At 36.3% G+C, this 27,230-nt stretch overlaps 1 protein-coding gene across 2 annotated transcripts in view; it reads left to right on the forward strand.

Annotated features, from left to right (window-relative positions):
* LOC117379973 (unconventional myosin-Ic-like) overlaps window positions 1-27,230 on the forward strand; it is a 90,820-nt gene that overhangs the window by 56,182 nt on the left and 7,408 nt on the right. For both annotated transcript variants that reach the window (XM_033976671.2, XM_033976672.2), the window contains 22 exons: window positions 3,788-3,943; window positions 5,176-5,291; window positions 10,526-10,724; window positions 10,912-10,992; window positions 11,865-12,044; window positions 13,346-13,444; window positions 16,673-16,783; window positions 17,131-17,202; window positions 18,151-18,270; window positions 18,558-18,631; window positions 18,762-18,867; window positions 19,861-19,941; window positions 20,325-20,416; window positions 20,509-20,603; window positions 21,163-21,209; window positions 21,381-21,461; window positions 22,231-22,336; window positions 24,562-24,679; window positions 25,667-25,780; window positions 26,073-26,149; window positions 26,235-26,303; window positions 26,861-26,945. In XM_033976671.2, the coding sequence (XP_033832562.1) occupies window positions 3,788-3,943; window positions 5,176-5,291; window positions 10,526-10,724; window positions 10,912-10,992; window positions 11,865-12,044; window positions 13,346-13,444; window positions 16,673-16,783; window positions 17,131-17,202; window positions 18,151-18,270; window positions 18,558-18,631; window positions 18,762-18,867; window positions 19,861-19,941; window positions 20,325-20,416; window positions 20,509-20,603; window positions 21,163-21,209; window positions 21,381-21,461; window positions 22,231-22,336; window positions 24,562-24,679; window positions 25,667-25,780; window positions 26,073-26,149; window positions 26,235-26,303; window positions 26,861-26,945 (2,279 nt within the window). The remainder of the gene's footprint in view (window positions 1-3,787; window positions 3,944-5,175; window positions 5,292-10,525; window positions 10,725-10,911; window positions 10,993-11,864; window positions 12,045-13,345; window positions 13,445-16,672; window positions 16,784-17,130; window positions 17,203-18,150; window positions 18,271-18,557; window positions 18,632-18,761; window positions 18,868-19,860; window positions 19,942-20,324; window positions 20,417-20,508; window positions 20,604-21,162; window positions 21,210-21,380; window positions 21,462-22,230; window positions 22,337-24,561; window positions 24,680-25,666; window positions 25,781-26,072; window positions 26,150-26,234; window positions 26,304-26,860; window positions 26,946-27,230) is intronic.

Genomic DNA, 27,230 nt, shown 5'->3' on the forward strand with positions numbered 1-27,230 from the left:
TGACGGGGGAGAGCTGAAAAATACAGACACAATACCAAGATAGTGTTACTGAATACACAAAAATATCTACGGGAAGTAAAGGTGGAAATAACAAGCAAAGTACGAAGTTATTACAAACGCTTTCTGCTTCACAATGGGTCAATTAGAATTATAGCCATTGTAGTAGTGATTGAATAGTCCTATGTACCCCAGATAATAATAAAAATCAAATCATGATCGGAGCCATGTGTTGATCTGCTGTTTTTTTGGAGACGTTTAAGATCCAGATGTCAACTTACCGTATGTAGAAAATCCACTCTCAAAAGTTGTCAAATTGTGATTCGGGGGATCACTGGCTTTGTTCACACCCACACAAGAATTTGATTATTGTCTGATTTCTGGTCATTTAAGATGATTTAAATGGCTATCTAAACCTCAAAATCTCATGTAAGTAATCATAACCAGAAAAGAATCAGATGGTTTTGAAGTTTACATTTAATTGTCTTGTAACTTCAAAAAATCTAATAATAATCAGATTTATAGTGTACCCGTAGACTCTGTTTAATACCGTTCTAAACACAAACACATTTCCCTGTCTTGTCCTTTTATTGGCCAGCCTCTGTCCTGCTCTGAGTGAGTGACAGGTGATTTCAACCCATCACAATAAATCAATAGCTCACACATTTGGAGGATAAAGTGTATAATATATGGCTCTTGGGAATGTACAGGTCTTGAAAATTGTAGTCTGAATTACTATATCACCCCTCCCTCCTCTACACACATCTATTTGTCACTTTGTCAAATGCAGAGTCTCACCGCTTCTTGGAAAATTTGTTTGAATTTAACATTACCTAAACGGCCCATATTACGGTATTGTCAGATCTATGTTATAATGTGGTTCCTCATCAAAAACATACCCAGAGTTGTGCTTTGTTTCATTCACACATGTTTAACACACTTTAGTTATCTGATTAACTGTTACTATCTTACATTAACATACCAGACACGTATTCAGTTTGCTGTCTATGCTTCATGTACATGTTTATGTATGTGTTATATAATGGTCGATTATACATGTTGAAGTTCACCTCTTTGACCACTACATGATGCTGTTGTGTTTGTAATACCTGTAAGAAAATGTACTTTACTCGTTTTCTTTTAAACATTTCATATTTAATTTCCCCTTATTTATTTCCCCTTCATTTATAAGACCATAGAGGTAATAATTTTTCAATTAAAACCAGGGGTGAAACACAGTTTGGTCTAAAGGGGGGGCAATAAATGAATGGAATTTAGAACTATCCCTTGAAAGGAGCTGTAACGATACCTAATCATAAACTCAATAACTATGTTATTATGATGAGGCTATTATTATGCTACTATTTGCCAGCTGGAGCTCACGTTGACACACTTAAGTTTCACTTTTGTTTTCTCCTTACGGTGATTACCAGAGGCGCTGTGGAGCACATGCTTTTGTTTCGATAACTTTAATATTTCACCCTGGGGTTTCCGAAGCGAAGGACGATGATTATAGCATGCTTTACATGGACTCATTTGGCTGCATCTTTACGCACATGCGCTCCACATGGACGTTTACTACACCACATTTACTTGAGAATGACGCTTTTACCAGGACCGAGGAGGATTTTTGTGGCAGAGTTTGGTTCATATTATTTGTTTGGTTTCCAAGATGGAGATGTTTCTGCTTTGCCTGGAATGTTCTGTATCTATCTGGCATTTATTCAGTTACATGTATTTTGATCATACAATAAACAAGTACAAATAATAAAATGCCCATTCTTACTGTGGGAGAGGTCACCTCTCCACAGATAACTTTTCCTGGTGCCCCTACTTACTTATTTCTATGGAGATAATTATGTTTAATGTATATTATGGAAGAAACCAGGCAAAACGATAACATCTCTATGAAGACAACCAGTTGACAATCCCTCCACTAAAAAATTACACAGTACGCCTTTAATTTCTGGACACTACTATATGACTTGGTTATCAGAATTTACTTGATATAGACTCCTATTTCTGAGAGTGAGCAAAAGTTACATTGGACTGCTTTAATTCTCAGATGGGACATCTAGCCTCTAGCCTGTGTTTTTCCCTCATGTCGTGCTCTATGCTAATTAACACATTCCCATAAGTTTTCTCTTCTCTGCTTCTACAACAACAACACCTGCTGCTGTCTCTTTCAATGCAGCCTCCTGTACACTTCAGATTCAAACATGGACATAGCTAACATTCAAAATCTTCTGCTGAAAACCCAAAGATCCATTTTAGGGAACAACCTCCTGACTAAGAGCATTGATGATTTCAAACTTGTAAGTGCCAAAATGCTGACTTTGTTACATTTATTTTGTGAAGAGCTGCTTGGGTGGGGCTTTCTGCATGGTGAGAAGTTTATAGAGACATCTGTGCACTGTTAGAAACTAAATGTGGTTAGAATTTTATGGGTTCAACTTGCTTTTGTGAGTATTAGTGTCTGCGTCTAGTGCCAAAAAATATATATGTAAAAGAAAGGACTAAAAGTAAAACTTTTGTAATTTTAGATCATATGACAAATTAGCATATTTTATCCATTATTTTGTTTCTGCATTCAGTAACTCATTGTTAAATTTGCTGATTTGAAATGTTTCCCTTTATGTCTGTTGTAGATTTTACAAGAGAAAAAAAAAAGTGTGCTTTCGTGTATTGCAATTGTTGTTACAGTTTTGTTTTTTTTAGATGCGTGGACATAAAGGGGCAGATATTATGCAATTTTCCAACCTATGCTATATTGTTGTTTCCTCATCACAAACATACCGGGAGTTTTGTTCCATTCAGACATGTTTAACACACAAATCCTGTATATTTAAGATGAGTTCTTCTCTCAAATGGAAAACATTCTGTTCCACCTTGTCATGTGGCAATACAGGAAGTGCTCCACTGTGCTCCACTTCACGAGAATCATTTGAGTAATTTCAGCCCTGGAATTTTCAATGTCTATTGAACCAAAAGTAAAAGGTAGCTGTTAACCTGAAAACTACCACTTCCTGACATCACTAGGTGCAACAGAGCATTTTGAGCTCTGGATGAGATGTAAACACACTAATATTGCAGGATTACGCAAACATGTGTGAATGAAACAAAATACAACTCCGGGTATTTTTTGAGGAGGCAACAGCATTATAACATGGCTTAAAGCTCACAAAAATACATATTGGGTAATATAGGACTAGCCTATCCATGAAATAATGCTTGGGACTAATTTGAATTCTGAACTGCTAAACGAATACGAGAATAACCTACATTTTTGAACAAGTTTTTAGAAAATGCAAAATACAGACTTTACTTATTGTTTAAAGATTTTAAGACCCCACACAAACAGGAAATGTTGTTGATTGCTACTGTAGCTCAGTTTGTAGACTGATCAGCAGGTTGGCGGTTTCAATCCCGCTCTCAATTTAAACATCATTGGTTGAGTGGTCAGATCCACTGACCCACAAGTTGGGGGTGGGATTCAAGCTCCCACAGATGAATGCTGTCATTGGACAAGACACCCATCTTGCCCCCAGTGTCTGCGTACACTGGTGGATGAATGTGTGTGAATGGGTGCATAGTTCCTTGGTTTGAGTGCCTTGAAGGTGGAAAAATGCTATATAAAAGTGTGACTGTTTACCATTGTACCATTGCAGAGGACAATGTATTCTCTGAATATATTGCTTATTGATCATCTTTGCTTCCATTGTATGGAGTTGTAATATCTGAATGAACATCCCTGGTTATTCCTTGCTCACTCCTCTCTGTGTGGTTTCAGGTGGTGGGGACAGACGGGGTGCGGGCGATGATGGAGTCAGCCCTCACAGCCAGAGACCGTGTTGGGGTCCAGGACTTCGTGCTCCTGGAGAACTTCACCAGCGAAGCAGCTTTCATAGAGAACCTGCGCAAACGCTTCAAAGAAAACCTCATCTATGTGAGTGAATGTTGAGCATCTGAGCATTATCTGACCCCTGCAGTTATCAGATTATTCTAATGTAAACATAGTTTGTATTTCACTTTTTGTGTTTACTACATAATTTCATACAGTGGGGCAAAAAAGCATTTCGTCAGCCACCAATTGTGCAAGTTCTCCCACTAAAAAAGATGAGAGACGCCTGTAATTTTCATCATAGATACACTTCAACTATGAGAGACAGAATGGAGGGAAATAATCCAGGAAGTCACATTGTAGGATTTCTAATGAATTAATTGGTAAATTCCTCAGTAAAATAAATATTTGGTCACCTACAAACAAACAAGATTTCTGGCTCTCACAGACCTGTAACTTCTTCTTTAAGAGGCTCCTCTGTCCTCCACTCGTTACCTGTATTAATGATACCTGTTTGAACTCCTTAGCAGTATAAAACACACCTCCAAACTCAACTATGGCCAAGACCAAAGAGCTGTCAAAGGACACCAGAAACAAAACCGTAGACCTGCAATTCATTCATTAAAAATCCAACAATGTGATTTCCTGGATTCTTTCCCCCATTCTGTCTCTCATAGTTGAAGTGTACCTATGATGAAAATTAAGTTTTTAAGTGGAAGAAGTTGCACAATTGGTGGCTGACTAAATACTTTTTTGCCCCACTGTATGTAGTGTGGTAGTGTGTTTAAACAACACCAGTCAAAAGCTTGGACACACTCTCTCATTTGATGTTTTTCCTTTATGTTTACTACTTTCTACATTTTGTACATATGGAAGACTAACTATATGAAGCACGATATATAGAATTAAGTAGTTAAGAAAAACGTTCAGTAACTCCACTAAATATTTTTCGACAAAGCAAAGGGTAGCTACTTTGAGGGTTTGAATATAGAATATATAAAACAAATATTTAGTAGAGTTACTTACCTCTACTTACTTTTGTTCATTAAATAATTCCATATAACTTCAGACATCATATATTTCATGTCTTCTGTATGTATCTAAAAAGTAGAAAGCAGTAAAAAAAAAATTTAAAAAATGAATGAGATGGTGTGCCCAAACTTTTGACTGGTAGTGTATGCGTAAACAGGTTAAGTAAATATCACGTTTTAAAAAATTTTACGCATAGTATTAAGGTCCTATAATGCATTTTTTGCAGTGTATTGAGACAAAAGAACTAAGCATTTTTGTAATGCTAGTAGTAAATATAATAGTAATGTTTTGCCTCCTTGTTTCAGACATACATTGGCTCAGTGCTGGTATCAGTGAACCCGTACAAAGACCTGGAAATCTACACCAAGAACCACATGGAGAGATACAGAGGAGTCAACTTCTATGAGGTCTCCCCGCACATGTAAGAATAGATAAGGCTATATTTACAACACTGAAAAGTTATGTGCAATTTATTTTTTTTTTCAAATGGAATAACTTCAAAACTCTGCAGGTAAACAATGCAATGAACTGAGTATGTTAGAATTGTTAAAATATCAGGGCTTTTGGGGTGGCGAAGAGGATTAGTTGGAAACACTGACTGATGATTCTTCTTGAGTTATATTGTTTGGCCAATATATCAGGTCTGATGCTCTTTTTAGAAAACTGGCTATCTGCCTTAATTTCCAGCACATGCCAGTATTTTAGAGAACACCAGGTTGAATAAGGTTGTTAAGGCTGAAACTGGCGACAATAGCTGTTTAGTTTCAGTGTAGTTAGCCCCTCCCTTCAGATAGATAAAAGGCAGTGTCCACCAGCAATCTGACCAGAACTGAAGACGCGGCTTAGATGAGCAGTGAAACGTCTTCACTCCTACAATTTTTCCAGTTGACAGATTTAAATGTCATTTTTTGCTATGGATCAGACCTGGACAACAAAGGGATTACACAGACCTGCTGGTATTTTGTTTTGGCTCACCTGTTGCCTAAAGAATCCACATAAAGCTTTATTTGAACACTTTAGTGCAAAGAGATAGCTGCACAAAACGTCACTACACAGCTCTCTTTAAGGTTTGTGGTTAAAAAAAGGCCTGTGGATGAGTTTGTAGTCAATTTAAAGTACAGAATTTGGCGAACATAATCAAAATCGGTCCTAAATATTGGCAGATCTTATCGTCCTTCCTGTAGATTCTAAAAAATCGTTATTGGCATTGGTCAAGAAAAAAAACATATCGATCTCTAGGTTCTGCTCCTGTAGTGGAGAATATGCATATTGTAGATGGAGGAGTTTGGCTGCATTGATCCAGTTTAAGAGGTTATTTGTAGAGAGGGTAAAGTCGCCTGCTATAGACAATAATAGAATGGATAACAAACTTCAGGTTCATTTAAAGGAGCTCTGTAATGTAACTTGTGTATGTATGTTATTGCTTTGCATGGAATATTCTGAAATATGGCTTTAAACGTATTAAACTAGTCATTAAAGATCTGTGGAGAAGTGAGCCTTCTTACACTAAGAATCTTTTTTTTTTTTTTTTTTACCAATAAAACACCATACAGGATTGATAAGTTTAATGCCATACTGTGAAACATTTCAGGGAATAACATTTAATTATTTATTTATTTTTATCTTTATTCATACAGGGAGAGCTCAATGAGAGCACTCAGATTATAAAATTGCATTTGTGGCACCAAAGTATCCAGTTTTGCGTGTCCTTGAAATATATTCAATTTTTGTGACGTAAAACAGCCAAAAGCCTTTTTTCCCATCTGAGTTCTAGTGCAGCCACTCTTTAGACTCATACAGTCATGTGATCTTGTATTAAATGTTCCTGTATCAATGATTTATAAACAAGTGAGATATTCCGGTAGACTATGAAGTAGTCCCTTATAAATACATTTTATACAGTGTTGTTCTCTTCTGACAGATGGCGATGGCCAGCCTACTTTGATGATGGGTTTTATATTCATCACCTCTTATGAAACGAAGGCTAACATCTTCAAGGAGTCGAGCAGCTGGCAGACTCTCTACTATAATTGTTACATAGTGCACCTTTTAACTTAAAGAAAGAAACTCACTAAAATCATTTGCTAGACCAAATAACTTCAGACATATATGCCATACCAATACGGTGACATAAGGTCTTCTGTGGTGTAGTATTATGAACATTTTCCCTCTGTGATGACATAATATTTGAAGAAGTCTGCCTACCCGACACATCATGGCCCAATATTTCTTTCTCAATGCTCTTCTTTGTGAGAGCTCGTGGGACGTAAGTGTTTGTTGAATAGTTGCCACAGAAATGGTCTTGGGGATTCCCTTCAAATCCTCCCATACAATCGCCGCATTATGGACTTTAAACATTTTAACATTTGGAGTCTCTTAAGCCCCTCTCAGATGAATAAAACACTGCTCTTTCTCTGCACTTTTGTACTTGGGATTAGGAAATAATGTTTTTTCTGTGTCTCAGGTCAAAAGAAAAATAACTAAAGGTGATTTTGCTCAGGTTTTTGTACTTCCACCAGGGATTGGATTTATGCTTCTTGATCCACAAAGGAAATTACTTGGTCATACTAGTTCAATTGCACAATAAGGTTAAAACAGCTTATGAAATATGAATAAAGTAATAAAAAAGTAATTGTCTAAAAATAAGAATACATTTTTAATATATAAATAAACATTGTATTTGTGTATGTACCGAAATTCTACATCTAACAAGATATAAGATATTTTTTGAAACATGTAACCTTCCACCTGCTTGTCTCCATGGAGATGTTATTGCTTTGCCTGGAATGTTCCACAGTATGACATTAGACAGAAAGCACCACCAGGCCAAGTTACAAGTCAAATCAGTGGAGAGGGGAGCCCACTCACAGTAAGAATTCAACTCTGTGTATCACTTTCTGGTGACAGGTATGTCACCTGCCTGTTTCCATGGAGATGTCACTCCTCTGCCCGTAATGTTCCACAGTACCACATTAAACTTTTTACTTATTAATTTATGGGTGTTTTGTTGCCCATAAATCCCTAAAAAACATGCATACAGTGAGCGAGGCTGCCACTCCACAGATCTGAAAAGTAACCCTGGTCTGGTGATGTCTCTTGCTTGTCTCCATGGAGTAATACAAGTAGACTGCCAGACTTTGGAACATTCCAGGCACAGAATAAAAGTAGATGGTCAGCCATCCACCAATAAAAAGTTCCATAGTGCACCTTTAAAGGACAAGATGAGTTGTGATTGATCTTATTATGAGTGGAAAGAAGTATGTGGTTTAGTGCTTGCACTGCAGAATCTGGGAGTGTGGGCGGAAACTAAAGTAAGCAAAGTAGGTTGTTCTTTCAGTGTTACCTCTGAAAGATTTTCCTCCTGAAAGGGAATTCCCCTGACCTCGGCCTGACCTCTCCACATCACACTGTACACATGCAGTACTGTACAGGAATATTAATAGTATCACCTTCAATAGACTATGGGTTATTTTTTTTAATAGAATATTTATATTAGTTTTAAAGGTACATTATGTAACTTTTCTGGTGGAGGGTCTGCCACTTGCTCGTCTCCATGGAGTTGTCACTGCTTTGCCTGGAATGTGTCATTAAACTTATCTGTCTTGTATTTACTGAATTACAGGTGTTGTTATTCTTCAAAAATGTCTTGAAAAACAAGCATTCTTACTGTGAGTGGGCTTGCCTCTTCACTGATCTGATCTGTAACTTGTTCTAGTGGCATCATCACCTGTTTGACACCATGGAATGCCATACTGTGGTATATTTAATGCAAAGCAGTAACATCTCCATGGACACAGCAGGTGGCGAACTCTTCTCTTGAAACCTTACATAGTGCAACTTTAAGATAGGAAGTTATATTTATTTTACTTTTAAATATAAAAAATAAAATTTTATGAAAAAATGTGATCAGTATGAAGAAAAATAAACATGAATGTTGTTTTTACCACATCGTCCAGTGGTATATATTAGTCATAGCAGCAACATCACTAATGGACCTCTAGTTCACCCCTCTATATTCCACTATTCACACTTCCAACAGAAGAGCGATGATCCAAAAAGGCAGTGTGTTTTATATCTTGCTGTAATTACTTTGGTGTCAGAAAGTCTCCACTCAGGCTGAAACAACAGAGCAGCCGTGATAGCGCCTGAGCACTGATAGATGAACCTGTAATCGAAGTGGTCTGAGCTCCACTGAGGAAACTATGGACCAGAGTCTTCCAAACGCCAGGGTCAAACACACACATTCCCCACATGACTTCAAGACGGGATCATATATTTTAGAGAGGGAAGAGGGAGACACAGTGATCTTTGGGATATCTTTACAGTTACCTCCTGCTTTTTGCTTTATATACAGCAGGGTATTAATAACAGGGTAATCCATAGTGAAAGCTGTAGTTAACTGTCAGTCTTACAATGTCTATGTAGAAGAATTTTTTTAAATGTAGAAATTACCTAGAAATATTGGTGGAATCGTATTAGTAGTAGTAGCAATAGGCTCTGTGCACAGCAGCACTCTAGCTAGCTCACTGTGTCTCAGACATAACAGTCACTTAGTCACAGTAATTCAAATCTGAAAACAACTAAACAATCTATTAAAATTCAAATTAATCAAAATAAAGACTACGCAATTATTTTTTATGTAGAATACTTCAGTTTGTGGTGTTGATTTAATATTTATTATGCCTGAAAAAAATTGCACTGTGTAGTGTTTAACTTGCTGTCACTGACATCCACTCGCAGCTCCCTGTCCACTGCCTTATCTTAAATATTTATTCATTTTACCGTGATTCTGCAAAAACCTCATAAAGATAAACTTGGACAGGACGCAGTGATGCTAACAGTGAGGTTGTGCCTGTTATAGCTGTAAACTGTATGTCAGTGTAGAATCTTTAGTAGTCTCTAGACCCCAAGAAATTAAAACTACAATATGTCGTTAAGATGTTGTAAAATGTGAATTAGTTCTCAAACACTGTTGGCTACCTGGTTAAATGAATGTTTAAAAGAATGCTAACAAAAAAGCTTTAAAAAAAATCATTTCATTTAATTAAATGCAAAAGTGAGGTTAGCATTTTGTGATATTGTTTGTTAGCTGGTAGACTCAAATAGAAATGGGGAACATTATGGAACCTATTTTTGTCTTATCCATTTCAGGAACAGCCCACAGTGGTACAAGTAAATAGCAAATATTTCCCATGGATATTTTTTGTTATTGAAGATAGATATAGAAGAATCACTAAATTAAACAAGACTGGTACCTCAGTTGTTTTCATCCACTCATCCGAAGGTTAATGGTTCAAATTCCAATCTTGACTTGGAGAAAAAAAAAAAAAATCACTGTTAGAATGTCAGATCCACTGACCCACAGGTTGGTGGTGTGATTCCAGCGCCCAGAATTCTGTCATTACGTCCTTGGGCAAGGCACTTTGAGCACTTTGAGTGCCTTGAAGGTGGAAAAGCACTGTATAAAAATGTGACCATTTATCATTTTGACAGTTATTTTGAAGATTGAAAAACATGTTTGAGTTATTGCTAATAACTGATGTTGTTAGAGATAATTTTTAACACATCGCAAATAGTCAAAATCTACCCTACATATTGGCCCAAGACTATCGGACTAGACTAGATTTTGTAACACTTTGATCTGCTGATTTTCAGTTATGCTGTGGCAGATAACTCATACCGCTCGATGAGGACAGAGAGAAAGGACCAGTGTATCCTGATTTCTGGGGAGAGTGGAGCTGGAAAAACTGAGGCATCTAAGAAGATCCTCCAGTACTACGCTGTGACCTGTCCCGCCAGTGACAAGGTGCAGACCATCAAAGACCGCCTGCTCCAGTCCAACCCCGTCCTCGAGGTGAGCAGCAAGATTATAGATTGGCTCTGGTTTTGCTTCAGAATTGTATTGATTATATTATGAGCTGGACAAATACAAATGTGATATTGTTATGATTTGATGTTTATGAGCTGTGTTAATACATGTATTTTCATATTTTCTTATATGTACTACTCTACATTACTTTTCTCTATATTCCTCTCCATAGGCTTTTGGGAATGCCAAGACACTGAGGAATGACAACTCCAGTCGCTTTGGAAAATACATGGACATCCAGTTTGACTTCAAGGTGAAATTTATTTTTTTCTTGCTCGACTGTGCATCGTGGGTTCCAAATCCAATCTATGGGTTTCAAAGTAAAAAAAAAAAAAAAGCACTGTTGCAGTGGCAGTAAAAAAATGAAATTGACAAAAGTCCTCAAAATGTCAACTGTAAACCAGAAGCTGAAAGGCAAGGCAAGGCAAGGCAAGTTTATTTGTATAGCACAATTCGTACACAAGGTAATTCAAAGTGCTTTACAGAATAAGAAAAACATTAAAATCACACAAATCAAAACAATAAAAACCTTTCAGTTGTATGCACAGCTAAACAGAACCGTTTTGAGCCTGGATTTAAACATTGTCAAAGTAGAGGCCTGTCTCATATCTTCAGGAAGACTGTTCCAGGTTTTAGCTGCATAAAACTTAAACGCTGATTCCCCATGTTTAGTCCTGACTGTGGGCACCAGCAGGAGGCCGGTCCCTGAGGTCCTCAAATTGCGAGATGGTTCATATGGCACTAACATGTCGGAGATATACTTTGGACCTAGGACATGGAGAGACATTAGTTCAAGATTTAACATCGCTTTTTGCATTGTATAGCTGCCACATCCCTGTCCCCATTGTGGCTGTAGCTGTACAAATAACTTATTGGATTCACTTTTGAGGAAGATTTTATAGATTCATTCAAGATGGAGAAATGTGTTACAGGCCTTTAATTTGATTATTATTAAGCAGAAAATTTCACATAGGTTTAGAAATATTCTGGCAGTGAAAATATTATACATAATATGATATCACTCATTTTTTGCATGTAGTCTGTTTGCACACACATTGCGCCCCACGACCCCCGTTCACTTTCCCACTTGACCCTCTCCTCTTCTCCCTCTTCCCCACTCGACAGGGAGCCCCTGTGGGAGGACACATCATAAACTACCTCCTGGAGAAGTCTCGTGTGGTGCACCAAAACCACGGGGAGAGGAACTTCCACATCTTCTACCAGCTGATCGAGGGTGGAGAGGAGGACCTACTCCGAAGGCTGGGGCTGGAGAGGAACACACAGCAGTATCAGTATCTTATCAAAGTGAGTCACTGCAGTTTGAGAAGAATGAGCAAAGGGTATGAACAAGATTGTAAGGGCAAGGACTAGGCCTGTAATGATACTAAACTTTGAAGTGAAAAATCGATAACTTTTTAATCAGTATACTCGGTACCCTTTTAAAATCACATTAACTAAACCGTGTTCATCATACTAATGTGAAGTTAAAGGTGACCACCTGTCCCACTTTTTTAATGATGCCACAAAAATCAAAAAGGGAGCTTTACATGTTATATATGAAGAGTTTATTTGCAAAAAGAGGTAAGTGAAAGAGTCATCAAAGGCTTGAAGTTTACGCTTAGTATAGGAATGTTTTCAAAAGATAAATGTGTTTTACTGTGATCAAAATATTATTCCATCCCTTCTTGATAAAATCCACTATATTTTGCCACTATTTTGGGCAATTTTTCAAAATGGAGATATCTCTTTTTGCTATTTAACTCTTCATATATTTTTTGCAAATAAATAACGACATTTATATGTATACAGATATCCAGGATTGTTATATGTTGGCTCATATTGCTATTAAGATATTTCTGTGCATTAATACCATAAACTGAATATCTAAAGGGACATAGCTAACTGATTGGCACTTTGGTTGATATGTTACTCACGGTCAGAATTCCAAATATGGAATTCGGCTCGAAATTCACCCCAAAACAGTTTCCCGCGATGAGCTTCATGTGACTGAAATCGAATGTTATGGGTGACGTCACACTCCCTTAGTTCCCTTTTTTTATACAGTCTATGATTATTATGCACATCAAATTCCAAAAATACAAAGATATCTATAATATTGGTGCTGTCTGATAAGCCATTTCTCTCCTAATTTATGTCACTAAAGCCCCATGTACTGAACCTGCCACAGAACCTTCCTATTCCAAGCCCCAGTGGGAGTTCTGGTTTCTCAGTCTGATTCTTTCCCTTGGGGCTAAACACTGCATTCAGGCTCCCTCTGAAAACAAAGCTTCACCAACACACACACACACACACACACACACACACACCAGCTGCCCCAGGACAGCACTTCACACGTGTGTCAACAGCCCTTTATGTGTTTCTGCTGTTTATGGAACCTGCTACATGCGTTAATAACTAAAGAAGATGGTTTGGTGCAATGTGACACTTTAACTTTCTGCTCAAAAGATTAATTTAAGCCTTGTCAGATTCAATTAGATTATTATGTTTTTGCAATTTTCATTTAATTTCATTACTAGAGGACCACTAACAAAAGTAGTCATGTCATATCTTGGTCTTTAAGTTGTTCTTCTTTTTAATGTTTTTAGGGAAATTGTCCCAAAGTGAGCTCCATAAACGACCGCAGCGACTGGAAAGTGGTGAAAAAAGCCCTGACAGTGATCGGCTTCAATGAGGACGAAATAGAGGTGAGTGCTTTAAGTAGATAGTAAGCAGAAGAAGAAATTTGACTACTGATGCGTAAAATCTGACTTGTAAAAAGTACTATTTATTTATTTATTTATTGATTTATACATTGCTCAGATAAGGGCGTGAAAAACGTCTGGTTTGGTTTACATCGTAACATAGAAGGTCTTTAATATTTGTTTAGTTTCAGTTTGGTTGTCCTAAGGTAGGGTTAAGCCTAAACATACAGAGTTGCATGTGGTGATTTATTTAGTTGAACTGCACACTGTGTAATGTTGTTGTGAATAGGGTAAGTATTTTAAGTTACACTGCTTATAGGGCCCACATTATGCTATTTTCTGATCTATGTTCTAATGTTGTTTCCTCATAACAAACATACCTGGAATTTTCTTTTGTTTCCTGCACACTTTTAAGAAACAGAAATGTATATTTAAGCTGAGTGCTTCTCTCAAAGGGAAAACGGTCTTTTTCATTTTGTGAATTCATATAGTATAATGTAATGTTTTTAAACTCCATACGCCTTCACTACAATTATTCGGATGATTTCAGCCCTGAAATTGCCAATATCTACTGAACTAAGGGTAACTGTTAACTTAAAAACTACTGCTTTGTGACATCACAAGGAGGAACCAACCATTTTGAGCTTTGTGGATATAGACAGACTAATAATAAAGGATTACTCAAACATGTGCGAATGAAACAAAACACAACTCTAGGTATGCTTTTGATGAGGTACAAACATTAGAACATGGCTTAAAGCTCACAAGAGTTCATTTTGCGTAATATAGGAGACAAGGTAGAGGTGGGCGATATGTCAAAAAAAATCATATTACTGTAGCTACCTTCACACCATCGTAACTAGTAATGATGGGTCCAGCAACACTGATGCACGGGCGGATGTGTCGAGCTTATAGAGCGAAGCCCCGTATCAATGCGTGTGTCGTTTTAAGAAAAAGTCACGTGACCTGCTGCTGTTTTGCTTGTCTCCACTCCACAAAAAAAAAAACAGCAATGTGACTCTCAGTATAAATTATTTAATTTTATGCAGGTTAAATGCCACATCTGTCATTGATCAATAAAATCGCCCCCTCAGTGCTAAGGCATTACAGAGCAAAGCATGAAAAATGCAATCGACTGAATGCCAAAACATCGGCTTAAAAAAAAAAAAAAAAAAGTATAAAAAAAACCCTCCCTTAGTCAATTACATTTTAATTGGTAAAATGCATTCACAACACTTTCACTTTAATTTTCACATAAGATATAAAATAATGCCTTAGGAAATACAATACCTTAAATAATATTCTTTATATAAGTATGACTAGGTCATTGAATCAGTGTGTCTTGCAAGTCCTCAACTAAGATGCCTGCAATGGTGTATACCTTAAGATCCAACAAGTGTCAGTATAGACCAACACAGGAACACTGTACCGACGCAGTATCAATACAGTTTGAATGAGCCGAAAGGCTTCACAAGGCTTCATCTGCCCATCACTAGTAACTAGCCAAGGTAACTAAAATCATCAGGCATTTCTGAAAGTTTGCCCTTCACTGTGATTGGTTATAGTCACCTGTCAGTCATTCAGAGCACGATGGAGACTGACCAAGAGGAGGAGTGGGTGGTGGAAAGGGTCTGTTTTTGACCAGAGAGCAGAATTAAACAAAATCAGGGAAGCAGGATATAGCGACTTTACTAAAATAGCATATTGTCACTGGGATGAGATCACGATGTGACTTTTTTTGTGATGTCACTCAACCCTACTTAAAGCTGCACTACGTACCTTTGCCATTGGAGTGTACGTCACCTATTGTTTTCAATTGAATGCTCCACAATATGGCGCATGTATCGTCATCCTCCACCAGAAAAGTTACATAGTGCACTTTTAAGTCATTGTAAATATCTTTTGAAAATGTATCATATTTGCTTTTGAGATCCAACCCTTTTGAGTTTGAAAAATCTTATGTCAGATTTCAAACTTCTATTTCCTGACTAATACCTTCCCGGTGACAGCGTGAGCTACTTTTTCCTCTATGTTTGGACTGGTCTTTTTCCTCTTTCTGTTTGTGAATCCATTTGAGAGTATATCTTTGGTCATTATACAGTGATGCGTTATTTGTGCTCAGCGTGGGAGTCTCCATGTGTTTTTTAAGTCTTGGCTCTGATCCAGATCTCTATAGATCTCATGCTGTTTGAGAACTGCAGCTGTGCATTTAAAATCTGCTGTTATGTCATTGTGTATGGAAAAAATAAAATACATTTTTGAGTTGTAATGGTGGAAAGAGTACTTAAAATTTTTACTCAAGTTACTAAAAAACTCAAGTTACTAAAATACACAATTTTGGCAGGACTACTTCTAGTGTTTATGCATGAAAAATACTACTCATAGTACTAGTTATTTATTCCACAAAGTAGCCTTTAATCTTTTAATCTTTTTTTAAAAATTTCATTTAAACAGTTTAAAACTGAATTACTCTGAAAATCTACTCGATTACAGTTACATGAGTATTTGTAATTAGTTACTTTCCACCCATGTTTACTAGAGATACCCATAAAGATACATATTGATTTACAATGTTTGACAGTTTTTCTAGTGTATTTCATTTACTTTAGTAGTTTTACTCAGAAGTTAGCTTGTTATTTGCAAATAAAGCCAGACTGCTTGACCTGATGCTAATTAGGCTGGACTAAACCAGACCTGCACCTGGACGTAATGAGAACTAAACCAGGACCACAAGACCAAAAGTATACCAGACAGTTACATGTAAATAAAGGATAACCAACACCATTGAATATGATTATAGTAAATTATGTTTTTCACTCCAAAAGTGTATTGTAAATGCAAATCACTACATTCTTAATTTGAAAACATTTTGTTAAGAACTGTCCTGAACTGTTGTCCTTTGGTGATCCACCCTACTTCACTTTACAATTCAAAAACAATTCTAAAACTGTGCTGGTGGCTAAAAATTCATACATGAATATTATCAATGTGCAAAGGGTTTGTGAGAGATCAGAACAATATATATAAATTTGAAAACGTACTTCCTGCTTTCACTGTTTGAAAATCCAGCATTAAGGTGCTGGCTGATCTGAGGCTGGAGGGACAGTACTTATGACATCTTGTCTAAAGCAATATAAAGATAAAACTACACTTATCTTTGTCTCTCTTTCATGTTTATTACTTTATTGATTATCTTGATCTAACCTTTCAACTTGATTTCCATTGCCATAGGAACTGTTAAACATCATTGCGAGTGTGCTCCACCTGGGAAACGTGCAGTACGGAGGAGAGGACGGCATTGCCTCCATCACCACGGATACGCAGATCAAGTACCTTTCCCGGGTAAGACTGTCCAAACAGTTTTTTTATTTTGTGGTTTTGTGGTTAACCAATTAAAGAAATTACATGTGAACATGTGAATAACTACTAATGTGTCTTTTGTTGATTTTGTTGGTTTTGATTTTGTTGTAGTAGTTACAAGAGTTTTGTTTTAAATTTAGTAAGTTCAATTTTATACAAATACAACTGTTACTCCTACATTTAGTTCTGACATCAAAATGAGCTCTGTTTTTTCAAATCTGATTTTAGTATATATGATATAACTTGACAGGTGACCTTCTAATATGGCGTCTATATCTGTATATTTTGAATGGTTGTGGTCTATGTTATCTTTGCTTCTCTGTCTGCAGTTGCTAGGAGTGAACGGGGCTGTGCTGACAGAAGCTCTTACGCACAAAAAGATAATCGCCAAAGGGGAGGAGGTAGGCTGGTACTCTGTTGCATTGTGGGTGATAAGTGTTTGTGTACAGGGCTTTCCTCTGAGTAATGTCTGCTACAGTCTTAATTATGTTGTGGCATTCTCAGGATCTATGTTATGGCTGGACTAAACCAGGACTAAACCAGGACTAAACCAGGACTAAACCAAGACTAAACCAAGACAAAACCAGGACTAAACCAAGACTAAACCGAGACTGAACCGTGCCTGAATCAGGACTAAACCAGGACTAAATCAGGACTAAACCAAAACTATAAAGGAGTTTGTATATGTTGGTTTTGAAATTTAAACAACTCTGACTATAAACAAGAGCTCTGCATATTGGCTATTACATTCTCTACTTGTTTTCCAATGTTATGTAAATCTAAACCAGGACTAAACCAGAACTCAACCAGAGCTAAACCAGCTAAACTAGGTCTTAACAAACTGAGGGTGCGTTCAGTTCACACTTGTTCTGGTTGTGTCTTGGGTCGGGGTTTAACCTTGATTTAGTCTTGATGCTAAACCTGTTTTGGTCCTTTTCTAGTCCTGGTTTAGTCCTGGTTTAGTCCTGTTCTAGTTCTGGTCTAGTCTAGGATTAGTTCTGAGTTTAGTCCCAGTTTAGTTACATTTTTTTTATATAGTCTCTGTGCAAGCTAACACACCCTAAATTACAGACCATACCGGGTTGTAAACAAACCAGCTCTGAATTGGATCATAGTTTGTTCCTAACCACAAATTAACCATGCCTAAAAAAATAATTTGATCAGTTGAATTAAGTTCAGGCTTGTTTATATAGCACATTTAAAACAACTTCAGCTCACCAAAGTGCTTCACATTAAAGTCAACAAAAAACACATAGATGCATACAGATAACACGATACATGGGAAAAGAACAACAGCATTCAATGCAGAAGTGTCACTCTGTTGAATAATGTCATCTTCATATTCACAGTTGGTGAGCCCTTTGAACCTGGAGCAAGCCTCTTCAGCCCGGGACGCTCTGTCTAAAGCTGTGTACGGACGCACCTTCACCTGGCTCGTCAACAAGATCAACAGTTCACTGGCCTACATAGTAATGCCATTTTATCAAATTTAATATAATAACTTCCCTCTTCACTGTTCTGCACCAAGAATTCTAAGACCTTTATATAGCATGTATTCTGTTATGGTAGAGCACCCCCTTGTGGCCAATAATGTATTTACAGCCAAACCAATGCCTTAGCTGATTTGTGATAGCGCCATCAGGAATTTATGTAAAAATAAATCAGTTAATAAATTACCAACCATAGTTACCATAGTGACCTGTGTTGAATATAGCTGATTTTTCCTGTGCCAACGAATTGCATGTATGTGTTTTAGGATGATTCTTACAAACACTACTCTGTGATTGGTCTCCTCGACATTTATGGATTTGAGGTCTTCCAAAACAACAGGTAAACATATAGAGGACAAGTACACTAATGTCAGTACAACTCTTAATTACTCAAACCAATGAAGTTAAATATTTTAAAAGTGCTTACTATTGGCAGTTCAGTCTTTTAACCTTTGTATTTTGTTTTGCAGTTTTGAGCAGTTTTGCATTAACTACTGTAATGAGAAACTGCAGCAGCTGTTTATTGAGCTCACCCTGAAGTCTGAGCAGGAGGAGTATGAGGCTGAGGGCATCACGGTAGGACTGGTTTAAACTACTACTACTACTACTACTACTACTACTACTACTACTACTACTACTACTACTACTACTACTACTACTACTACTACTACTATTGTTACTACTGCTACTGTTACTACTACTGCTACTGTTACTACTGCTATTGTTATTAGTACTGCTACTGTTGCTAATACTGTTACTATTACTACTAGGTCTACTACTACTACTACTACTACTAAAACTAAATATGTTATTACTGTTTTGAATGTTTTGTTCCTATTATGATGTCTCATTTAGTTAGAAAGGGCTTCTGTGGTTTATTCTACCATAATATAGCACTCACTTGTGGCCATTTCTCACGCAACACTATTCTTAAAATAAAACTGTTCTTACATTATAGCCTGCAACATATAATCAAGATATTTGTTCAACTTATACTTCAAGAGACAAGCAAAACCTGTGTTGCTTTAATGTCTTTCTATCTGTCCTGTCCTACCATTTATCTGTTTTTGAATGGTTGCAACCTCTAATAATTGTAAGAAATAGGCTATTATTATCAGTATTTGGAGACCTTAATGGCTTAGCACTTAAATCTGTTATTAATGCAAACAAAAACATTCCCCCCTTCATTATTCTGTGTAATTGTATGCTTTTATATCAGGTTTATTTCACATTGTTGGACAAGAGCCTGTTGTATTATTGTGAATGCAGAACAAACATGATGTGGGAGAGCCTTTGACTTGGTTTCATAAAGAGCCCATTATCGACTGACGTGAAAACCGTGGGCTGAGTAACTGTGTACAGATGATGCGGTCGCTAATGCTAACACGCTAACACAGCTGCTGTACATGTGTCTGCTCCACACATGTAAGTGGGTTAGGGCTAGATTCCTTACATTGTGTACATGGCTGGCAGTACATAAATCTACTTCTACATGAAAGTGTATAAAATATGCAACATGAGTATAAAGTATGTATTGAGTTTGTATTGTGTTTGTTTGTTATTTTCCAGTGGGAGCCAGTTCAGTACTTCAACAACAAAATCATCTGTGACCTGGTAGAGGAGAAGTTCAAAGGCATTATCTCAATTCTGGTGAGAAAAATTGAAATAAACAAAGGAGTGTGTGTCTGTCTCTGAGTTTGTCCATAATTTGGCCTTTCCAAATAATCACTTAAGTTAAAGGAGTCCTTTGTAATTGACTTGTATATTGGACTGCTGTACATATACAGTAGGCCTATATACATTTAATGCCATACTGTGTTACATTCTAGGCAAATAACTATCTTTTTCAAGGAGACAAGCAGGTGGCGAGACCTCCACCAGAAAAGTTATACTATAGAGTTGTATTCTGAATAATTTACATTGGCAGTGAATAACAGAGATTCTACCTAAAGTCCACATTCACTTTATTAACCTAAATAAATCTCATTTCATTTTATTTTTGTTCTTATTTTTATTTTATTTTTATTTTTTAGGACGAGGAGTGCCTGAGACCTGGAGATGCCAGTGACATCACCTTTTTGGAGAAACTGGAGGACACAGTGGGAGGGCATCCACACTTTGTCACGTGAGTTTAGATTTTTGTGTGTTTACATTCCAACAAAAAATAAACAACCATTTCACTGTAAAACTAATCCATTTGAATGTATTCCCCCATAGGCACAAGCTGGCCGATGGAAAGACCAGAAAGGTGATGGGGCGGGAGGAGTTTCGATTGCTGCACTACGCTGGAGAGGTCAACTACAACGTCAATGGTGAGGAACTGGGGAATGAAATGAAATGAAATGAATTTTATTTTGAGTATGTTCATAAATCATGTAGTACATGTCCATTACAGTCCATAAAATAAAATAAAATATCATCCACAATACATTACATTTGTGTAAAAAGTACATAGTACAGTAAATTGTGATCAAATACTAATCTTGATTAAAAAAAGTTATGATCTAAAATATTTAAAAAAACAAATACCCTTTTTTCTGACTGTCTGACATGCAAGCTGGTGTAAGGATATCCAAAACATTTGACCCAAGTCATACTCTTTAATGGCAATGGTGCCAAATACTTCCGAATTTGAAGAAAGTAATGAAAAAATTTTTCTCTCATTATTATTCTCATTTAGAAAATAGAAATAATTTTGGTAATCCGAACTGACCTAAAATAGGAAAAGTTTAATCTGATTTCATGTAAGAAATGAGATTTCATGTGTAAAAAAAGCATATGTGTCTTTTTAAATAGTGCATGTGAACTTCTGGTTTCAACTGTATGTAATCAGAGTATTTCATTTTGCAACAATCCTGTTTTCTCTCTCAGGCTTTTTGGACAAGAACAATGACCTCCTTTTCAGAAACCTCAAAGAAGTAAGCAACTCAAAGCAACTATATTAAATGTCACTGAAATCTATACACATATATTACAATATAATGATAATGTTTACATGCTACTTTAATGTAAAATGGCCCAAATAAAATAAATGTAATCACTGATATATTGTCTAATTATTGACTTATAATGGTTTTCGGTGTTTCCAGGTTATGTGTATGTCCGAGAACAAGATCCTGAACCAGTGTTTTAACCGAGAGGAGCTGAGTGACAAGAAACGACCCGAAACTGTAAGTGTATTATTATTATTTTTTAATTAAATATTCTGTGTATACCTTAGATCCAAATAATTATTTTGTCTGCATTGTGGTCACTCTTCAAATATCATCCTCTTCTTCTTATTAATTTAAACTTTTTTTAAATGATCTATTTATTGAAATTTTATGGCATAATAGTTGGTTATAGTCTGTTATCAATATAGCTTAACAGAAAAAGTAAAATAATAAGTAATAAATAAAATCAATATATAAATTAATAAATATTATAAATAAATAAATAAATAGACAAGACAACAGACTAATAATAACAAAATGAATAAAATTAGATTAAAATAATTTAATAAAAAATAAAGGTACTCCCAAAATATATCCTATGTCAGGTGAAAAATGTCCACTTTCCCTCTAAGTTCAATAAATTTTAACTTTTTAAAATAATTTATTATGTCCCAGACTATGTTTTCCCACAATAAAACAAACCCAGATGTGTTCCTGGTTCCGTTGTTGCAGTGGGTGGTCCTAAAAGGGAATCTCTCTCTCTCCTACTCCTCGAGGAATGCCCCTTCGATGCAGTGACCCAGTAAAACGCCCCACTGTCTCAAACCAATCTGCCAGTCCTCTACAGTGGTCCTTGTGTTAGCCTCTGCACTGCTCGCCTTGCTATTTTCCCAATTAACTCCACCATCTCTGCAGCCTAGAGCATCCATCCAAAGTGTCATCGCTCTTCCAGTCTTTCTGAACTGACTTTTCCTATTTGTTTTCCTTCTTGTGTCTGTTCGTTCAGGCGGCCACCCAGTTCAAAGCAAGTCTGGCGAAGCTAATGGAGATACTCATGTCTAAGGAGCCGTCCTACGTGCGCTGCATCAAGCCAAATGACTCCAAACAGTCAGGTAAAGGCCAATATATTCTGAAATGTTGTTGAGGAAGTGTAAGGCTATGATTTCAGATTCACTTTAAAAACTTTCTTGACATAATTTATCCTTTTGCTATGTTAATATTTTAGGCTTTTGATACAGCAAGTTCCACATGAGAACATTTTATTAACCCATTAACATTAATCATCAGTTATCTTATTAGCGTATTTACATATGCTGACTTGGAAGTTTATCTGTATAGTGCAATTCGTACACAAAGTAATTCAGTGTTTTACAGAATAAGAAAGGCATCACCAAATAATAAATCAAAACACAAATAATCAGAAATAATTTTCAGAAAATTAACAGCATAAGACATTCATGACTGGAACACAGTACACTGGGTTTTGACTCTGTGTAGATGAATATCTTTTTTATTTCTTGGTTGTAATTGCGATTCAATCAAGTGCTTTTTAAAAGGTTTTACTGTAAATTTGCCTAGATCTACTATAAGGGAAATACGCATTCTCAGACAACACATATGAAGCGTTTTCATATGAAATATCACAACTTGTATTGATTATTGCGGGAGGGAAGTAGGTCTGTCACGATAAATACTATATCAACTTATCGTTCAACATAAGTTAGATGGAACAGTACTTTTGGGGGGGTCACAGTTTATCGCGGGTACTTTTTATTTGTACTACTCGGAATTTTTTTTTTGTACTACAAAGAGATTTGAGCTGTAGAGGGTAGAATTATGAACTTCTATGACACATTATAAGTGTGGTATTCAGATTTTTTTTTTGTACATTAAGAATACTTTTTGAGGGATTATTCCGCTTTATGGTTTGGTTTCAATATTATCATAACATGCTTAGAGAAAAGATATTTATTTACAGCTGACACCATGATTCACCTTCTTATTGAATACCACATCTGTATAATATGATTATTTTTATTACAGTCTGTTTTACAAGGTACATTACATTTATTAAATCAGATGTTCAAATGCTGCTTTTATTATGAAATACAATTAGTATTAAAATTGGTTAATCTTGACATCTCTCCACTGTGCCACTCACCCCAACCTCAGTACCAGTGCTTGTATCTGTATGTCTGTATATATATCTGTCATTGTAGTGTTGAGTTTATGGCCTTTGTTTGGTTTCACAGTTCTCCTTTTGTTCATTCACACTGTTTCTCTGTGTGACTCCTACTACCGCAGCTGACCCATAACTGCCCCAGTCCAGTTCATTTCTGCCCCACACGTTACATATTTCCAATCTGACAAACAGGACACCCCTCTGTGACCCTCTATTTATGCCCCATCTATAATGTCCAGATTGGGAATATTAGTTTGAATCTTGGTTGTAGTGGTCATTTTGTAAGACTTTGACAAACATCAAATTCTACATCTAGAATTATTTATGCTCTTAAAAAATGCATGAACTTAAATATAAATCACATTTTACATCTTGTAGCATTTGTTATTAGGAATGCACCGATCCAATACTGAAAAATTGTCTGGATTGGATATCGACTTCCATATACTGGTTCAGATGATATCCTGTTTTCCTCATATAATTCTATGTAATAAGACTATTTACTGGTCACAGTTGGCCCAGAAAGTTTCATAATGTTTGAACTGTTATTTATACAACGTTGTTCTGTGGTCACTTGAGAGATAAATAACATAGCTACATAACAAATTTGGGTCAGTTTTGTCTTGTTTTATTTTTGTTCAATGTACATAAATGTTGTTTTCAGCCTCTGCAGTGGTATTGATATTGGGTATTGGCAGATAACTACTAGTGTGCAGCTTCCACTACACTAGTAGTGGAATCGGTATTGGAACTGAAAAAGGTTGAATCGGTGCATCCCTAGCTAGCATGGTGTCAGTAATTTGAGAGATGAGAGATGTGATGTTTCTTCCCACACATATTGTGAAACAGAAATTTAACTAAAGAATACCCCATGGAGGACACATGTTAGTAGGTAGATTTAAGGAGCAATAGTTTGATGTTTTAAATGACTTTCTAGTTGATTACGTTAAGGTTGGTGTTGATAAAAACATGTATAATTTAGTTTATCAGCTGTTTTTATTAAGTTATTAAGTTATTAAGTTAAGTTATTTTGTACAAAGAATTTTATATTAGGCAGTGCTGGATTCATGTATGGCAGTATTGTGCATGTTGTTACATATTTCTCTGCCTCCCTCTGCTCCTCTCTGTGCCCCCCTCCCCTCTTGTGTGTCCCAGGACGGTTTGATGAGGTCCTGATCCGGCATCAGGTCAAGTACCTGGGTCTGATGGAGAATCTCAGAGTGCGGAGAGCAGGGTTTGCCTACAGGAGGCGCTATGAGATGTTCCTGCAGAGGTGAGCACAAAATTAACGTTTTATCTATACTAAACTGACATAGGTGTTGCTTTAAACCTTGTAATGTTGTGTCCTCACCAAACACAATATATGACATTTATATAAATAGTAATAGCAGATATTCACTGTGTTTGAATATTTGGTGATTATTTTATAAGACATTCCTAGTACTATTTGGTGTCTATTACTAAATCTCTCAGTCAAAGTACAATGATATATTTTGCCACCATTCTCAAATAATGGCTGTTCCTTATGTAGAAGCAATCTGTAATAAGGATAGTTATAATAGCAGTAATGTTGGTTGTAGTCATAGACTGTATATATAAATGGACATAGCTAACTTGCTAGCCGCATTCCCAATAGGATCTTAGCATGGGTACGCTTTCGGCTCCATCGATTCTGGTTCTAATACACTTTCTATTGAAAAACTGTCGCCTCTCTCTTTGTAACTGCTGCTGTCAGAGCAATTTAGTACAAACATTTTAAGATCAAAATGACAAGCCTATGTGATTCTGTTATTTTTATTTCGCTGATGTGTTCGTAAATCAAGATAGGAACATTATTCCTGAGGTCCCTCCTACTAGCTAGCATCGGGTTTGATTGACAGCTGCTAAGCGAGAGTTGCTGAGTACTCGCTCTATGCTAAATGCTGCTAATTGCAGTGCTGTGTGGGAGGGAAGGGGCGTTACCTTCAACAGCCTCACTCCAGATTGGCTTCTGGTTGCTATAATACTCGTGGTAGGAATTCTAAATGTGGAGCTCTGCTTCAAATTCACCCCTAAAACTGGAAGCCTGGATGAGCTTCATTTGACAGGAGCTGAATGGTGGTGACGTCACATTCACTTACTCCATTTCTTTGTACAGTGGTTATAGTATTATGATTTTGAAATTATAAAATATTGAAAATGTTGTCGAAAAATTCACTTAGTTCATACATTGCTGGCATTGGTATATTTTTTAGCCTTACTAACTTTGATCTCTTTGCAGATACAAGTCTCTGTGTCCAGACACGTGGCCGAATTGGCAGGGCAAACCGTCGGATGGAGTGGCTACTCTGGTCAAACACCTGGGATACAAACCAGAGGAGTACAAGCTGGGCAGGTCAGACAAACACTACTTTTATATTATTATTTAAACACATTTATGTTACTATCTATTGACTGATTCCATCAACATTCCCTGGGGGTGTGATGCTTTAACATTTTCACCATTCTGAAACCCATGGAGAACAGTTCTAGCTAAACATGTGGAACTTACTTGCATTATTACAAACTGATAGCAACTTTAAATTAACTGGTATTTTGATATATTTCTAGGAATGCTTTTGGGGGTTATGTTGTGGGATCTATCTAAAAAAATTTTCCCTAAATATTTATAAAAAAAAATTTTTTAGATCCAAAATCTTCATCCGTTTCCCCAAGACCTTGTTTGCCACTGAAGAGGCACTAGAGACCAGGAAACATAGTCTTGGTAAGAATTTTAATTACAACATATCATATAAACATAATTAACAAAAGTCTTTTATTATAATACTTAATTTTTGTGCCTTCCTCAGCCACTAAGCTCCAGGCTGGATGGAAAGGCTACAGCCAGAAGTCCAAATACCAGAAACTCAGAAATGCAGGTGAGAAATCTGTTTTTTCCATTTTCCAGTTACAATGAAATTTGAAAGACAAGTGTAGTTTACAGTAGCCTTATGCATGTACCACACTTAAAGCAGACGTGTGTCAATTTATGGGGTAACTCAATGAAATGGGTTCAGTGAATTAAACAATGTAGTAATATAAAATAGGTTTAAAGGTTATATAGTCATATTGTGTCATACATGAATATCAAGGCAAGATTATTTGTATAGCACAATTCAAAGTGCAGAATAAGAGACATTAAAATCACTATACAAACTAATCAAAACATAAATAATCATCTTAAAATTAACATTAAAAGAGAAGAGTGTAGAAAAAAAACCCTGTAAGTGTAATTCATTTCAGTGTGTAAAAAGTTATATTGACAGTTTTTTTTTATGTAGCTGAGGAATAGGACCAGAATAGACTTTGACATTTAATCTACTCTTTGAAATATTCAGGATTGTTTTGTTGCTGTTTGAGAGGCATAAATACATTGAAAATCTATCATGGAAATCGTGTATTATTCAAAAATGCTAATTGTTTGTGTTGTGCTTAGCTATTGTGTTCCAGGCTTGTTGGCGAGGCATTTTGGCTCGTAGGAGGGCCCAGCGCAGGAGGCAGGCGGCTGACACCATTCGCAGGTTAGATCAATGTAGAAAAAGTTTATTATTATAATATTTAGCTTTGGTGTTATAATGTATACTGTAAGCATTTATTTAAAGTTGTATAGCTTATTTAGCACATTTTACAGATAATACAAATGGTTTACAAAGTGCAGACATTAAAACAAAGTAATAAAATATTAGTAGTTAAAACAATGAAAAACACCACAAATGCTGAACTAAAATATTGCCTGAATTATATTTTTTTAATAAATGCAAATTGATTGTTATGGTGGATTTTGTGATTTTGATAAATAAAAAGCA

The sequence above is a fragment of the Periophthalmus magnuspinnatus genome, chromosome 13 (assembly GCF_009829125.3).
Source record: "Periophthalmus magnuspinnatus isolate fPerMag1 chromosome 13, fPerMag1.2.pri, whole genome shotgun sequence".
NCBI classification, from domain to species: domain Eukaryota; kingdom Metazoa; phylum Chordata; class Actinopteri; order Gobiiformes; family Gobiidae; genus Periophthalmus; species Periophthalmus magnuspinnatus.